The sequence below is a fragment of the Mesoplodon mirus genome (assembly GCF_964341445.2).
Source record: "Mesoplodon mirus genome assembly, chromosome: 5".
Lineage (NCBI taxonomy): Eukaryota > Metazoa > Chordata > Mammalia > Artiodactyla > Ziphiidae > Mesoplodon > Mesoplodon mirus.
This window is the reverse complement of record NC_138980.1, coordinates 152,296,131-152,314,396: the sequence shown is the minus strand read 5'-3', so window position 1 is coordinate 152,314,396 and position 18,266 is coordinate 152,296,131. Positions and strand designations below refer to the sequence as shown.

General features: G+C 34.2%; 1 protein-coding gene across 5 annotated transcripts in view; it reads right to left on the bottom strand.

The window, feature by feature from the left end:
* RICTOR (RPTOR independent companion of MTOR complex 2) overlaps positions 1 to 18,266 on the bottom strand; it is a 120,510-nt gene that overhangs the window by 14,180 nt on the left and 88,064 nt on the right. For 2 of the 5 annotated variants that reach the window (XM_082622822.1, XM_082622824.1), the window contains exons 21-33: positions 17,874 to 18,073; positions 17,458 to 17,584; positions 16,903 to 17,067; positions 16,654 to 16,730; positions 16,121 to 16,199; positions 10,144 to 10,253; positions 9,594 to 9,681; positions 8,294 to 8,386; positions 7,824 to 7,930; positions 7,121 to 7,350; positions 4,687 to 5,695; positions 4,329 to 4,400; positions 687 to 864 (exon numbers count right to left, since the gene is read on the bottom strand). In XM_082622822.1, the coding sequence (XP_082478948.1) occupies positions 687 to 864; positions 4,329 to 4,400; positions 4,687 to 5,695; positions 7,121 to 7,350; positions 7,824 to 7,930; positions 8,294 to 8,386; positions 9,594 to 9,681; positions 10,144 to 10,253; positions 16,121 to 16,199; positions 16,654 to 16,730; positions 16,903 to 17,067; positions 17,458 to 17,584; positions 17,874 to 18,073 (2,535 nt within the window). The remainder of the gene's footprint in view (positions 1 to 686; positions 865 to 4,328; positions 4,401 to 4,686; positions 5,696 to 7,120; positions 7,351 to 7,823; positions 7,931 to 8,293; positions 8,387 to 9,593; positions 9,682 to 10,143; positions 10,254 to 16,120; positions 16,200 to 16,653; positions 16,731 to 16,902; positions 17,068 to 17,457; positions 17,585 to 17,873; positions 18,074 to 18,266) is intronic. The other 3 variants (XM_082622823.1, XM_082622825.1, XM_082622826.1) reach the window with 2 other exon arrangements.

Genomic DNA, 18,266 nt, shown 5'->3' with positions numbered 1-18,266 from the left:
AATTACTATAGCACATGAACCTATAACGAAAAGATACTGAAGAAGGTTAAATCACCAAAACTTGACAAAATAGCATAAAACCCGTAAGGTCCTTATCTATTCTTGGTGACTTAAATGGATATTAAAATAATTATTTTAGAATTTATCTAAAATGTTTTTAGACTTCTAAACAAATGTGTATTCTTTAGTACTATCTACCTTCTAGAGATTTGTGAGTATTTCGTGGGATTAGCATAACATGTGGCTGCCATGTTTGGGATAAATAGGATCAAGGATTAAATAAAACAAGGAATACGTTGTACATTTCAAACTTATACAATGTTATATGTCAGTTATATCTCATTGAAAAAAAACAATAAGGAATAAGTCAAGTGTGACTAAAAAGCAAGATTAGGCATTAAAATTTCTATAGAGAATATACTGATAAAGACATCAAACAAGATGCTGATTTAGTGTGAGGAAAAGGATAATGTGCTGGGGACTTAGCGATGCTAAATAGAAGAGTATAGAATAGTTGAGAAAGGTGAAATAATTCTCATGGTAAAATTTCTTTAAATAACACTGCCAAAAAATACCACCTTCCCCCAAATTAGTATTTTCTCTAAATTATAATTTCTAGTAAGCAGTTATAGAATATGAAAAAAACCGTAAACCAACTCATAAGAAAACAATAGAATTTATGATACCTGGAATATATCATTGATGTCTACTGGAAGAGCAAGACCAATATAGTCATCTGAGCTACCGTATGTTGCACTGGACACCATGGACCTCACTGAGGAGGATCGCTGCAGGGTATTTTGGTTAATAGGACTTAATAAATCTTCTTTATCTAGCGAAGCATAACTTAAAGCTTTCATGAACCTATAATACCATTAAAAAAACTATATTAGTTTCTTGATTTGTTATAGCAATCATATAAAGAATTATAGTTTATTTTCATACCTTCATAAAAGAAAAGAAGCTAGTCAAGTACTGAACAGTGCCATCTTATTTACTGAGAACATATGAATACTTGAAAATATTTCTCTTATAAATTGATATATAAAAGGTCATCGGTAATGTTGACTGTTGACCAAAAACAACTGTTATGGTCTCCCAGGTAAAAGTGAAAAGGTGAGCAATTAAGATAAGTTTCAACGTCTAGCAGTAAAAAATAAATAAAAATAAAAAACTGACCTCAGAAAACAGAGGTATTATCCAAGAACTAACTTCACAACCATTTGAGACTGCTAGATTTGCTATCATACAAGTAAGGGCACGTCTACTAATTCTATTTAATATTATTTTATTAAAATAAGGATAATCACTTATTTGTGTGGTAATTACTTTATCAACATAAGATTTTGTAACACAGAAGACAGACACAAAACAGTAAAAATGGGACTCCCCTGGTGATGCAGTGGTTAAGCATCCACCTGCCAATGCAGGGGACACGGGTTTGATCCCTAGTCGGGGAATGCCACAGAGCAACTAAGCCCGTGCGCCACAACTACTGAGCCTGAGCTCTAGAGCCTGCGTGCCACAACGACTGAAGCCCGTGCACCCTAGAGCCCGTGCTCCGCAACAAAAGAAGCCACCGCAATGAGAAGCCTGTGCACTGCAACAAAGGGTAGCCCCCGCTTGCCACAACTAGAGAAAAGCCCGTGTGCAGCAACAAAGACCCAACACAGCCAAAAATTAAAATAAAGTACACATCTAAAAAAAAACCAGTAAAAATGGTATCATATATAAATATTACAAGAGACAGCTTTATACGAAGCACTGATATTTCCTCAATGCATTCCTTACCAGTGATTCCATAACATGGAATAATGACATTTCCATAAGATACACCTTTCTTATACAGATTTTTATTCATGCAACAGACATGCTAAAATATTTATCATACGCCTGCTTTGTATATACAAGGCAATACCCAAGGTTCCACACTATATGTATACTGCTATTTGAAAACTCAAGTCATTTAAAATGTAGTAACATACCCTGATATTAAAACGAATAATTATTTTGAAAAGAACACAAAATAATGTTTTATAAATAGTAGCTATTAAAATTATCATAGCAAAACCCACTAATTTCTACGAATTTCCACCTAAAAACCACTCATAATTGAAATTTACAAATTTTATAAAATAGGTCAGTAGTTTTTAAATTGTACTCTGTTATACCTCTGTGATTCCACAGAACTCTTCAAAGACTACTGGAGTGAAGCGGAAGAAATTATTGGAATACTCACCTCCACAATACCTATTTCAACCAGAATAGCTCTGTTTTTACATATTCTATGTATTGGGTTTCCATAGCAATGTTTTTGTGAAGAAAGGTTTCTCTACTTAAAAAGCGACATTTAAAAAAAGCTTAAAACCACTGATCTAGTCCAATCTCCACTAGATTAGGCAATTGAGGCCTACATATTTCAAAATTCATGAACTTTACCATACAGATTTACCACGGTAAACAATTGAGAGGTTTGCCTGGGTTTGTTCTGGATTGATGAGGCTTGCAAAACTTTTGAATTCAAAGCAGATGAGACATTACAGAATAATTTATGGAACTTTTTCCAAGTTCATTCATTCAGTGCCAGGATTAGAACTCAAGATTAAGGATTCCTACTTCAGTGTTTTTTCTGCTATGCCCCAAGGAAATATCTCAGTAAGATATGTTTTTTAAGACTGCTGGATTCATGCTAACCATTATACCATAGGTATCAGTATGACTACTCTCCTAATTTTATAAGAAAAAAAAAATCTTCTCAGCCTAGATTCCAAACTATTATTTTACAGTAAATGTGTAGTTATCGTCCATCATTTTCGTTTTCTCTGAACTAACCAATGGAAACAAGTGGGAATAGGAAGACTAATGTCTACACATTTTTTTCCTCCATGGAACCCAGTACACAGTTAAGTACTAAACACAGTTTGAAGAATAAGTGACAGATTTGATGAACAGGAGATTTTTGTTAAGCCTTCATGCCTCTATACAGCTGCTTCTGTTTCTCTTGACTGCTTTTTCTTTTTCTTTTTTCCCCTCCCAAGAAATTAAAAACATCTATTAATCCTTTATAGTGCTGATAACTTGGCATTTTATTCCAGGAGTAAAATTTCCAAATATCCTTCTCTTGATCTAACAGAGAATACAGGAAATAAGATCTGAAGAACCCAGACTGATTAGGAAATAGTGATTTGGAATAGTTGTTGTTTCTGGTTTATTCTAATGAATATTTAAGCAATGAAACTTTTTATCTGTGCTTTAATCAGTTTAGATAGAAATGCCTGCTTCAGTGAGATAGAATAACCCTAACTGGGTAGTTCAGAGTCAACAGCACTTTGGTTATTGTACTGAGCTCTAAGATGGTGGTACTCTTACTGCTTGTTTTGGTGTGCTACGTTACTGCCCCTGGCTGAATGCTACTAGCTGCTGTAGTCTCTGAGTTTCCAAATACTTTGTTGTAGTATAAAAGTTTCCTCCTTTGCCACCAATTTTATCAGCTCTCCTTTCCTATCACAGGGTCCCTACCAGTAGAAGCTTGTAACTGTTGCTTCTATAGGCCTGAAAATCTGATATACAAACTTGTTAGAATAAACATCAACGAACTACGAATGTGGGTCAGAGGTACTTCCTTTGAATAAAATTTGTGAAGTTCACTGCATAGGTTTATACTAGTGAGCTGTTGGGAGGGATGAGGCTGTCAGGTAGATAAGATGTTACTGCATAATTTATGAGATTCTACCAAAGGGAATATAATTTATTATTTGCTACAAGGGATCTCTTCTACTAAATGTGTTAACATTCCTGAAACAAAATTGCTTAATAACTTAAGAATTTGGTTATATAAGAGCCAAATGGATTACATGAAAGAAATAACTCTCAATAATAATAGTGATGATGATGATGATAACAGCTAACTTTTATTGAGCGCTTAATATGTGCTAGGCACTAGTCTCAGTACTTGACAAATACTAATCTATTTAATAAATGAAAATGAACAACCTAAAGAAAGTTTTTAGAAGTATTTGGTCCAACAAAAAAAGAAGGTATAGAAATTTTTGCAACAATAAAATTTAACACTGCATATCTTTCATAGGTAAAATCTACTACTTTGACCAGCTTGATATAATCTTTAGATATGGCATAGAAATCTCCCAAATGCTCCTGAGCACAGGCAAACTGCTACTGCTGAATTCTGAGGGCCAAGTAATTCATTTAATGTTCATTTGGTTCCTACTTAATAATCACAGCTACTTGAACTGAAAAGAATTATACTGAAATTTTCAGTTATCTTAAAAAAAAAAAAAGTCAACTTTTGGAGCCTTAAATTGACCTACCTGAAAAGGTTGTTTGTTATTGTAGGTCTTAAGCTCCTGATTCCCCCGACATGCTTCTTTTTAAAATCGATCCTTGCAGAAGCGAGAAATAAATAAAAAAAAGCTTGTGACTTATGTGTCATTGTAAAGCATATATGTTTATTTTCAGGGCCTAAAGGAGTTTCTTTTCCCCCCTCGCAGCTGCAAGAATCCATTTCAAATCACATCGGGTAACTAGGAGCTTATAGCCTACTATAGTAAACAATTATAATAGGTCAGTTCTGAGGTTTACGTAGATGTAAAACCTGGCTAATGCTTTACATTTAAGTCTGTTAAAATGCAAACATTATTGTTCATTTTAAAATGTATATTTGCTCACCTGCTTGGTGTTAACCTGGACTCAAAGCTGTTGGCTTTCATGGTGATGGTATCAGTAAACAGCACATCTTTTGCTGGAGACGCCAAAGCTTCAGAATGAGATAAGGATGGATGCATTCTTTGCTGCTGTAATCTTTTCAGTGTAGCGTAGCCAAAGGCATCTCTAGAACTTGTGTAACTAAAGTTACAGTCTGCTAGACTTTTAATTGTAGCAATAGAGGGTGCTTTAAGGGACTGTGCTCTTCTAGGAAGTGTATGAGAAGAACCTGGAGGCACCAGGGACACTGAGTTTGATTTAGAGAGAGAGAGATGGTTAGACTGTGGCGTCAAATAGTGGCTTGTCTTAACAGTTTTAGTACTTACCACAGTACTCATACTTCCACAGTCAGTGTCCACAGTCGTAGCATCTACACCTACGGTCTCTCGTGAAGGACTGGAGCTCATTGAACTTATGCCACTTGTTGTAGTGTCTGTATTAAAACTTTGGCTACGTATCTTCATATGTGAGCTCGCTGAACTTTCTACAACTAACCTCTCTCGGCTTGTGTTTTCTCTGTGATTCTCTGTACCAAGACTCTTGGTGAATTTTAAGTCATTCTCTCCAATACTTGGAGTACTACCAGTGTCTTCAATGTGCTTATTCCCAACAAATGAAGTTTCTAATTGTAATGTTTTCTGTACTGTGGATATGGGTGTGAAATCATCACTATGATTAAAGTCAACACTGGGCTCTGTAAGCGTTCTGATCCGCCTGTTGCTTGTCTTATTTTCAGATGACAGTTTCCCTCCTTTTGGATCACTGCTACTACGATGTTTTTTATTAGGCAAAGTAAGCGAATTTAAGATACGATTCTTCACAAGTTTACTAGAAGCAAAGAAAGGGAATGCATTTTTATCCTTCATAGGTCCAGATCGATCATAAAATGCCGGCTCTGCGTCTTCATTGATATCAAGGAAAAACGTACTAGTAGAGCTGCTGCCAAAGCGGTCATCTTCCATTATGCACAAACCTATGATCAAAGGATTAATAAAAGCAGATAAAAAAGGACAAATAACCGTAGTAACTATTAGTGACATAATTCAGGAAGTTTTTGTGTAATAGTCACCTGGGGAAAAATTTTTCAAAAATAAAGAGTTAGACTGCTGAGCCACATAAAAAGAGCTTCCTTGAGACCCAGAATTTGTCCTTGACTAAAATATAAAATTTGTCATTATGATGATCTTCTGTTATTTCCAAAGAAAAACTATAGAACTCGTTATGTCGCAGCTTACATAAAGTTTCTTTTGATTATCTCAGTGAGTTTCCAAAACCTCCAAATATTCAAGATAAAATTAAAGGCAAAAAGGAGGCTTGACCCTGGATATTTACTCAGTTGGTACAGATTCCTGGTGGTTTATTCCTCAAATCACAATAGGCAAGAAAAATCAATCTTATAAGAAATGAATATCTAATCTTAAGCAAACTATACTTACAAAGAACCGAGTCACAACATTTTAAATTCATGTTTAAACAAATTATATTTATTTCTCACTTTGCCTTAGGTATTAAGAAACTCATCTAAATTCAGGGCCTACCTCTAATAAAGGACTCAATCCAGGTGCCTGATGACATCTATGGGATTTTATTCTATTTTTATTTTAAATTTTCTGTTGAATAGTTATAAATTACTTCAAATATATTCTGAAAGAAGGCAAAATAAAATCTTAAACTTACACACTGCACTGTATTTCCATATTTTGCCAATTCTAAGATGCACATTTTTCACACTTAAAATAAATCAGCATGCATCTTGCAATAGGCAGCATTTTTTTTTCTTAAACAGTGGTGTATATTATAATTTATGGTATCTTAGATCTGGTGAAATATGGTTTGATAAATATTGCACTATCTTCTTTAAAAAAAAAGTGTCTTAAATTTTCTGCACCTAGAAGCATTTAGCACAGGGTTTAAAACCACAAACCATTTTTCATTTAATTGATTTTTGATACTCCATCTTTTAACAGTTTCGCTAATTTTAAAATTTAGCTCTTCTTTCAAAAATGAGTATATGAATATAATATCTCTTAAATATATTCTAGTTCAACAACCCTATATCTGAAAAATGAACAAAAGATTATTAGGTAAATGAAGAAAGTAGATGAATAAACATTTACTTATTAGAAATTGCAAAAAAGGGGAATGGGTCTTCTGGGACATGGCTTATTATTTAACTCTGTAAGTAGGATTTTCCAAGGCCTATTTAGAAAGCAAAGAGAGAGAACAATGTAGGTTGGTAGCTATACTCCTTGTTGTGAAAAGATATGCATTCTCCAAGACGCTATTACTGCCAAATTATCTCATAGAAAAGTAAATTAAGAATGTAAAATTCATTTAAATTTCGATATCACAAGTGTTAGTTTCAGCTAACTTTATATGACCCTGTCACAATACTCACTTGATGGCGCAGATTCACTTTCACTATTATGTCTAGAGCTGGTTGACTCTGAGTTCAAACTCAGGGTGCTTGGAACAGATGAGAGTTCATTACAGAGTTGTTCTACATCATCTGGAACCACTGGCCACAGATGTTTGCGACTGTGCCTTACAGCATCCCAGTTGTGACATTTTAGAATATCACAGCCTTGTTTGGTTTTGGCTATGAGCCCAAGCACATATACACAGGTCCTGTAAGTAAAAGATGCAGTAATGACAGTTTATAATTCCAAACTGAGATTTCTTAAAGCAACCATAAAATATTAGTTTGCTATATGTACATTTGCGTTTTCTTTAATAGCCATTAAAAATAACATGAAAACCTTCATAATAAAAATATTAATTACAAGGAAAAAATCTAAAAGAACATATTGTGATCGGGGAAAAATATATATACATTAGCTTTTCTGAAATAAATTTGGAATATTTGCACTAATGGACTACTAGATTATTTGGACACACTATACTCTCACTGTTTATCTGCAAGGTAAATGTCAATATTACAATGATAAGAATAAAATATCAATAATATTAATAAACAAGTAGTTCCTTAAGATGTTTAACCTGATGCACTGAAAAACTGCAATCATAAAATACTCTTCCCTCACACCCATCTAAGAACAAAAATATACACTTCAGAAAGATTTCTGAGTTAAATGACACACCCTCTGATGGAAAGAACTTCACACTGTTTTGCAAGTTTTAGTATATCTGGAATCACATTTTCTTCCTGTAGCAAATTGAGACCCCAATTTGATGAGCCAATATTTCCCTAAAAGAAAAGAAATCACATATCAAATATATTTAGAAGGCTAACTCCTTCAAGAGATTTGGAAAGCTACCCAAAAATACAAAAAGTTTAACCACGTCTATAAGAGAGAAAGAACTGTGAAAAAAACCTCACATAAGGAATTTTAGGAATTAAAGTTCCATTTGTCTCAGCAAGAAAACTAATAGTTTAATCATTTATTTTCCAACATAGAATAATATTTAAATGGGCAGGAACAATCTTTGTTTTAGAATACTAATCTAAGAACACGTTCCAAATAAAATTATTTTTATTTATTTAATATTAACAGGAAAATGAGTAAAATCTAAAAATTAAGAAGATCTTACAGAAGTGTTTATTACAAACCAAGGCCCATAGAGATGCTTTCAGTTTTTTAATTTCTTCCCATTTATCCAAATCTGGTGTACGGACACTATGACAGAGTTCTGTAATAATATTCTGGAGAGAGAGAAAAATACCATATGATTAACAGTATGTCTTTAACATATTTTCTTATTGTATCTTAAAACCAATTTAAGGTTTGTATTTAGTAATTTCTGCATATTTAAAATCCTAAAATAATCTTATGTCAAATTTCTTAAGCAGCAGCATTAGGACATGGCCCTGAATTCATATACTAGAGTTAGAACTTATTAGCTAAGTGGCCTGGAGCAAGTTACTTAATCTCCCCATGTCTTGATTTCCTAAACTCTGTTTCATAAAGTTTAATGATTTAATGAATTATTACATAAGTGTAACAAAGTACTTGGGACTTAGTATTAGAAAAATGTTAGCCATTAACGATCATTATTTCTTTTAGATAGAAAATAACAAATTAACACCTAGACTTTATCATACTATGTAGGTAATGACACTGAGAAAATCATTTAAATTTTCAGTGAGTTTAAAAAAAATTAATATAAAGATACACACCTCAATAGTCTTCACAGACAGTATAAAAATACATGAAACTGTGGAGTATATTTATGCAAAACTTTTGCTCCGGAAATGAACACTGATATGAAAAGGAACTAAACTGCTAGGTTACTATTGTTCAGAAACACACACAAATACTTCTATAACCATTCCTAAAATAAGAAAAGGGTTACATTTATTGAAAACACCTAGTAGCAAGACATATTCCCAGCCAAAATCTGGCGTGCATACTATACTCAAAGAACAACTGCTTGTCTAAGCCTTACATTACATGAAATATATGAAAATAGTGAGGCACTAACAAACGGCAACTGATACTTTCAGTTTGTTGCTCACCAAAGGTAACTGAATATGTTTCAGGTTCAGTTTAACTTCCCAAAAAGAGGAATGAAGAAACTCAATTTTTCAGTATGTTTTTACTAAGGCGATGAACTTCCCCAATGAACTAGAAAGGAAAGAACTCAGACCTTCACTGGATTACTTACTCTACATAACAAATTAGCTATGCAAATAGTCACATGCAAGTCAGGGAAATACATGCAAGCCAGTAATATCTCTAAGGACTGCAAACAAAGAATGCTAAGTCAATTACAAAATGGATGGCTTTAAAAGCAACTATGCCACTGACTTTCTGAAGGCTTTTGAGAAGTTTTTGAAAAGATAATACTTTAGCAATACTAAGATTTTTCTACTACTGTAGCTATTTAAAATAAGCAAATTATGTTTTTACCTGTACTTCCAACAAATGACAGCCTGTTTTGTGGTGTACCAGTTGTCCGTAAAGGTGTACAGGTAGGTAGACATGAGGTCGCTGTAATCTAGTATAATATAAAAATGACTGATATACCTATTGGTTCATTTTAAATAAGCTAATTTAAAAAATGACTTATAATAAAGTAATAGATAAACAGAATTAGACATAATCACTCAGCATAAATAAAAATATGGAGGTGGAAAGGCATGAGAATTCCTCTAGAAAAATAATGGTTTAGCTGGTCTCTGAGTAATGCTAAGAGAACTAAGACAAGAAAGACACACTAGGGTAAGGACATGGAGGGATCTGAACACTATGCTATATTAGTCAGGGTATTCAAGTTATGAATGCCACTGAATTTTTGAACATTCAATGCTGTGCTTTAAAAAGACTTTTCCTATGTCAGTGTAAGAAACAAAATAACCAACAACTCAGAAAACTTTAAAAAGTAATGATTTATAATAATTTGGTTTTAAATTTTATGGTTGAGGACTAGCAATAAATTATTCCATTAACTGGACTATACCTTTGGTTACTCCGACGAACATAGTTGTCACCATCAATTGGCTTTCGGTAAGTAGTAAGTGCTTCATTAAGTTGTTCTTCAATCAAGTCAACATATTTTGAATTATATTCCTAGAAGATAATATTGTTTTAATTATATATATCATAACAACATTCACTAAATTTCTAATATGTTAGGTACCTAACAAAACTTTGGAAGCATAAATATGAGAAAAATGAACATCTGTTCATTTTTCATTTAAGAAATTTTTGAAAAGAGTAGATAGAACAAGGTATTATAAATGCAAATGTTCTATCACATCCATACCTGTAAGCTTTCTGCTTACACTCTTTTCCTCATTTTCAATTAATATTTTAGGGTCCACACAAGTAAGCTAAAAAAACTTTTATCATATTTGAATTCCTGTCCCCATTAAAAAAAAAAAAGAACAGCTTTTTATTTATTTATTTATTTATTTATTTTTGGCTGTGTTGGGTCTTCGTTGCTGTGCACAGGCTTTCTCTAGTTGTGGCGAGTGGGGACTACTCTTTGTTGCGGTGCACGGGCTTCTCATTGCGGTGGCTTCTCTTGTTGCAGAGCAAGGGCTCTAGGTGCGAGGGCTTCTGTAGTTGTGGCATGCGGCCTCAGTAGTTGTGGCTCACAGGCGCTAAAACAAAGGCTCAGCAGTTGTGGCGCACAGGCTTAGCTGCTCCGCGGCATGTGGGATATTCCCAGACCAGGGCTCGAACCCGTGTCTCGTGCATTGGCAGGCAGATTCTTAACCACTGTGCCACCAGGGAAGTCCCAAAACTAGCTTCTTAATATGAAACCCTGAAGATATTCACTAGAAATTTTAAAAGGAAATTAACTGAGTTCTACCATTTTAGCACCTTTTGGTAAGAAACAATCTCTCTCCCTGCAAATCAGGTCAAATGTAAAAAATATTTCCAACTAAACTTGGAAAATTTCTAGCAAATTCTTTAAACCGAGACAGTCAATCACACCACCATCTTTATTGTAAAAGATCTCCACTTTAAACTGTTTAGAAGGAATTGGTAGAAACTCTGAAAAGCAATTTGGCAGTATTTATCAAAACTTTACATTCACATACTTCTTGACTCAACAATTATACTTTAGAAATTTGTTCAAAAGATAGATGCATACTTGCACAAGTATGCAAAGATATACATGCAAGAATACCCAGCAAACACTGTTTACAAAACTAAAAAGTTGGAAACAGTCTAAATGCCCATAACACAGGAGTGATTATAAAAATTAGGGTACATTGCTATAATTTACTATGCAGCCATTAAAGAGAATTAGACACCTCTAAATGCACAGCTCTGAAAAGATCTTTTAGATATACTGCTAAACAAAAAAATTAAATACAATTGTACTTACAGCTGTGAATGGATTCATTTGTATTTTTATATGAAGAATATATACTTATAGATGTAGAAAACATCTTTCAATGCATACAAAATATTAACAGACATTATCTTCAGAAAACATAGAAAAAGGGGGCAGGGAGACATTTTTCACTTTAAACCATTTTAGACTCCTTAAATTTGGTGGGTTACCTTAACTCCCTACTTCGAGACTCTAAAACCTTACTTTTCCTGCTTTTCTTTTAGGTTCTTTGCTTTGCAAAAGTAATCAAAGATTTTAATTATATTACCAGCATACCAAATTTCTACTGCTACTACAACCACTGTATTACTCTATATACTATACCACCATAATCTCCTCTATACATGAACATCTCAGCACAAAAATTCTAAGTAAGGAAGGTATTTTGAGCTTTATGCAGGAATAGTTACATTCACGTTGTGTTGCTTGGTTAGTCTTTTGACCAGTGGCATCCATGTGGAAAACAATAGCAAAGTTGAGGGGTATGGTTTATAGCTATGAAATGCACTGAGTTTCTGATGTGGATCATCTTGAGGATTCTGCCCAAAAGGACCTACTGGAGGTGCAAGAAGACCCCAAATGAGGGTGAACCTCTAGCTACTAGGAGGTATTGTAAGTAGGCAGCTAGAGGAGCCATTGATCCAGTCAAGGGAACTGCAAATGAAAGATCCCCAGAGTGAGGTCTTTGAGGAATTCATGAACATAACCCTCGAGTAAAAGAATCAACATCTGAAATCTGCCATGCTCAAAGCTAACAACCCCAGATAACAGTTCCATCAGTTGAGTAAGACTGTCCATGACCCTGTACCCCCTCCTCCTCCTGCTCTAAAGCTGGAGAGCCTCCAAATTTGCAGCTAGTAAATGGGGAGGAGATAAATAACAGAGTGATGAAATGAACCATATCCTCCCTCCATTGCAGGTTTCTAAGCCTGGGCTAGGGATGAAAGTTTTAAATTGAATGAGTGAATTTTCAGTATTATTCAGGCCTGGATGCTTTATTACCTAGAAAAAGAGAGTCTCAACTTCATCTTGGCATGCTGCAAGCTACTGGGAGGAAATCACATATAGTGGAAAGAGCATGGGCTTTGGAATCAAAAAGTGCCCCTGTTCTGTTATTTTCAAGCTCTGTGACCTAGGATAAATTAGCTTACTCATCTTAGCTTCCACATTTTCATTCACAACATAGAAATAGTACAAAAACATTTCACAGGGTTGCTGTGAGGATTAAGTGAGGTAATACTTGAAAGGCACTAAGTTTAATTGCAGGCAATCACTAAGTTAGTTCCCTTCCCTTTCCCCCTTTCTCTAATTAATTTGAGAGAGTAGACTATACTGTCTTTACTTTTACATCTCGCATTTACTGCCTAACTAACTGCAATTCAGCATCTGTTTATAACTTGTTACTGAAATTGCTCTAGCAAAATTCACCAATGACCTGTCACCTTTAACAGGCTTTTTTTCTAGTGTTCACCTTACCTGACCTCTCTCAAGAATATATACCACTGGCCTCTCCTTCCTGAAGCATCCTTTAGTGAAGCCACGCTGATAATTTTTTCCTCAGTGTCCCTGTCCTTTTATTCCCCTCATTAAAGCAGAGTGTTCGGGCTTCCCTTGTGGCACAGTGGTTAAGAATCCACCTGACACGAGTTCAAGCCCCGATCTGGGATGATCCCACATGCTGCAGAGCAACTAAGCCTGTGCGCCACAACTACTGAGCCTGCGCTCTAGAGCCCGCGAGCCACAACTACTGAGCCCGTGTGCCACAACTACTGAAGCCCGCACGCCTAGAGCCCATGCTACGCAACACGAGAAGCCGCCACAATGAGAAGCCTGCGCACTGCAACAAAGAGTAGCCCCCGCTCTCTGCAACTAGAGAAAGGCTGCGCACAACAACGAAGACTCAATGCAGCCAAAAATTAAAAATAAATAAAGTTATATATTAAAAAAAGCATAAAGTAAAAAAAAAAGCAGAGTGTTCTCTAGGGAGCAATTTCCAGTTTTATTTCTTTGTTCTTTACATTTTCCTTGGTGATCTTACTCAATTCAAATTTCAATTACTACTAATTCACTGACAACTCCCAAACTTCTATCTTCAGCTCATATCTGAGCTCCAGATCCACATTTCCAAATATTTTCTGGATACTATCACTTGCCATACAACAGGCAATACCAGTTCAACTTATTCAAAATTCATTATCCTCATTGCTGCAAACCACCTTTTGTAATCACAATCTTTTAATGGTAAGCCATTATGTATTATGTCATTCAAATCAGAAACCTTAAGTGTCAAGTGGGACCCCTCATTCATTACATCCAATCAGTTCACAAATCCTGTCCATCTTATTTCAAAAATGTCCAGAAAATGTGTCCCTGACTATTGAACCTAACCACCACTGAAGTCCATGCTCTTATCAACTTTGCTTCTAAACTAGTCTCAGTATTCCTAGATTCCTTTACCTTTGATGATCAAACTTCTGCTACTACACTGTGATCTTCTTCTAAAGTATAGCTCTATGAATATTCTTTACACTTGTAAAGATTCCCCTACTTCCTACAAAATTGAAATCCCTTAGTATGACATAATGTGGCTTATAAAAGCCTAGTTCTAATTCTAATCCAATCTAGTTCTAATTCACCATTCCATCCTCATCTTGCCACACCCCACTTATCCCAGCCCCAACCGCACTGGAATACGGCTTTCCTCACAAGTCTGTGAAGTTTCAATAACCTATACAGAGTTATTATTCTGCCCCCTCATCCTTGAACATCCTTCTTCCAATTTATTTGACTATTTACTCCTCAAGACCACTTCAAATATCACATCCTCTCCTCAGCCTAACGTTTTTTTTGCTAATCCCTAAGGCAGAATTATTAACCCTTCTTCTGTTTCCTTATACACGACACATGATTTTGTTATATCAGTTAATACTTTGTACCTACTATCTGAAAGTGCTGTACCAGATTTGCTAAGCAATTTCCTAATATAATTTGTATAATAAGGTGGCCAATCTTATTATGGTAACTAGTTTAAACATCTTCTATTTAGAAAATAAAACCATCATATTTTTTTTTTTTGGATGCACTGGGCTTCACTGCTGCAAGTGGGCTTTCTCTAGTTGTGGCCAGTGGGGGCTATTCTTCATTGCAGTGTGCGGGGCTTCTCATTACGGTGGCTTCTCTTGTTGCAAAGGATAGGCTTTAGGAATGCAGGCTTCAGTAGTTGCAGCACGCGGGCCCCAGAGTGCACAGGCTTCAGTAGTTGTGGCATGCGGGCTCAGTAGTTGTGGCGCACGGGCTTAGTTGCCCCACAGCATGTGGGTTCTTCACAGACCAGGGATCGAAGCCATGTCCCCTGCACTGGCAGGCGGATTCTTAACCACTGGACCACCAGGGAAGTTAAAAACTATCACATCTTTATTTTAGTTTTCTAATTCACCAATTACTGAAAGACTTCAGGCCTGAAGTTGTACACTTTATAGTTATAGTATTTTTTTTCCCTTTTTTTCTTCCAGTTTTATTGAGATATAATTGACATACAGCACTGTATAAGTCTAAGGAGTAAAGCATAATGATGTGACTTACACACATCATGAAAGGATCATCAAAATAAGTTTAGTGAACATCCATCATCTCATACAGATACAAAATTAAAGAAATAAAAAAAAAATTTCCCTTGTGATAAGATCTCCTAGGATTTACTCTCTCGACAACTTTCATATATAACATACAGCTGTGTTAATTGTATTTATCATGTTGTACATTATATCCCTACTACTTATTTATAACTGGAAGTTTGTATCATTTGACTACCTTCATCCAATTTCCTCTCCTCCCATACCCCACCTCTGGTAACTATAACTATAGCTATAGTATTTTTTAAAAATGAGAATATCTTATGAAACATGGTTCAATATAGACAATATAAATAATGATCTGAAATAATGGAAAATCTGAAAATCATTTACATTAGGATTGATTATTCCAAGAGTTTCTAAGATGCTTTGACAATTTACAATGCGTCAAATGAAACTGAAGTCACAGTGATGACCACCTAAAGGAAAGCTAGGAAGTTAACTAATACCTTCAAACTACCCCCTTCTTCCTAGATTTCCCTATTATATACAACAGCAAGAAGTTTGCTCTCAGATTTATGAAAAGTACACCTTAAAATGAAGTTTAATTAGATTATTATATCTGCTTGGTAGAACTGCTTTATAATCTTCATTTAGGAAAATTGTTTTAGTTTCAGCTTAAAAGGGGTGTGAAAGGAACCCAAGAATAAAAGAAATGATGGTAAGCAGGGTTGACAAATGATACCAATAGATTATATCAATTAAATTGAAAGCAAAATTTCAACAGAATTTACACAAAATCAATAGTTCACTATAAAATAACTATAGTTTAAAAAGTGGATAAATATGAATACAAATAATTATACAGAATTTTAAGACTTGACTTCACATGAATGTTTAAATATTTAACTTTTTTAGTTTCAAAATACTGACTATATTTTAAAAATCCTCTAAATTCACAATCTATTTCCCAAGATAAAAAGATACAAATTGAAACTTATTCAATAGCAAGTTACCTTGTGCCACTTTTCCAATTGTTTTGCTACATAACCCCTTTCATTCAAATAGGAAAACCCTTTTGGAATGGAGAGAAATCTGTAAATTAAAACAGACAATAGTTTAACATTGAGTCTCGCAAAAAATGTTTAAGGAGCTAAAACATCTCAAACAAAATATGTTAAGGAGGTAAAAGACTTTAAGAACATCTCCTTCCTAAAACTGAAAGGTCAATTATTATTCATTGTAATTTCAAATACAAATAAATTTTCATAATCTTTGCAAAAACACATGAATCCAACCACAGTAAAGAAAATGTCATGAAAAGAATGAGGACACATAGAAATGTAAAAGAAACATTAAGAAAAACAATGAAAAGACAGAGTTTCAGTATTAAAGGATGTCCAATATTCTAAAATAGGCCTCTTTCAGAAGTTAACAGCTAAACTCTTTAGAGTGCTTCCTTTACAGATTTGAATCCAGCTTTAATACACACTGACAGGGAGAACACAACAGAAAACATAACTATAAGAAAAATTTTCTTAAAATTTACCTCAGGAGGAGAAGCAAACCCTTGTCCCCAAGGTGAGATAAAGCTGGCTTCATCTGAATAAGAGCATGGAGGTTGGCCTAAAAGAAATAATTATTAGGCAAATTAATAACTGCATGAAGATACTAAATTCTCCATTTCTAAAACCACTATATTATATACATTATAATTTCACATAATTTTCTACCAAACTTGAATGTTTTAATAAAAATTCATGTCTAAGGGTTTTATTATAAAATAATGAAACTTTACCTTGTCTTCACACGCTTCATCGAGAATATCAAGAGCTTCAGAAGAAATCGTTTTGTTTTTATCATGCAGCTGGGTCACTAGTAATTCAATTCCCCAATTATTGAAGAATTCAACATTAGCTCTCAATAATACTCTTAAATGTTTTGTTGCATACAGCCTGCAAGCCTATAAAGATAAATAAGAACATTAAAAAAAAAAAAAAAGAAAGAAAAAAACCACCACCCAAACTTCACTATGGACGGTCTATTTGACTTTATTTTGGGACAGTTCTGCTACTTGAAAAGGGCAGAAAGACTGGAATTGATTGTCTAGCCCTTGATATGAATATTTTTTTAGTCCAAGTAAAGTAAAATACTTCTGTTTCGATCTAGCTGCTTCTTTCCCTTTATATAAAAATGTGTACTGTATCGAGTTCTTTGGAGGAACTAAAATTTTAAACTAAAATTCCATCCCATAGTCTTAGAATTTATAATTAGTTTTATTAGGCCAAAATTTATAAAATACTGAATTAACTGGTTATGAAATATATAGTTTTATTGCCTATGTTATACTCACATCAGTGGCTGCCGTTAAGATTTTGGAAAGTATGACCCTAGCCAATCCATCTCTGCTATAGTCCAAGCTCGAAACAGTCAGTTTCAGCAAGTGATCTTGGTTTTTCAAGGAGCAAAGGTTAAGTAAACTAAAATAAGGATGAAAATAATGAAGGTTACTAGAAATTACTGTATTGATTCATTAATTCAACAAATATTTAAAAATTCCTAATAAACAAGCATTTCTAAAAGAAAGCACTTAATAAATATCACATTTTAAAAAAAAGCATCAGAGCATCAAGCAGCTCTAATTAAATATTTTTTTGTATTTTAATAAAAACTTAACAAACACAGGTACACAGACTAAAAAGCATGCCCTTTCTGATCACATTAAAAATAGTTTAGGTATATACTGAAACAGAATTTAGGAATGCTCACCACTGAAATACACTGCATTTTTCCAGCATTTTGACTCCATGAGGGTGGCAAGAAAGTGTTCCAATAAATAAAAAGTAGTGTTGACTAAGAGCTGTCAATAAACCATTATTCTGAAGACTTCTTTCAGGTTTCATGCCAGATGAAGCATTCAGCCACTGAACAATATCCTTTACTAGATCTTCTAAGTATCCTTGCCCATCCTAAAAGCAAATACATTATGATATTGCTAGAAAAGGACTTAGTGCCTACAATTAGAAAAATCAACTCTAATCAAGTCCAAAAATTTTAATGATAATGATGAAGTTACTAATAACAGATATCAATCACTGAGTATCTGTTCTTTTTAATCCCATTCAACACAGCGCTGAATGAGATGGTATTATTTTCCATCTT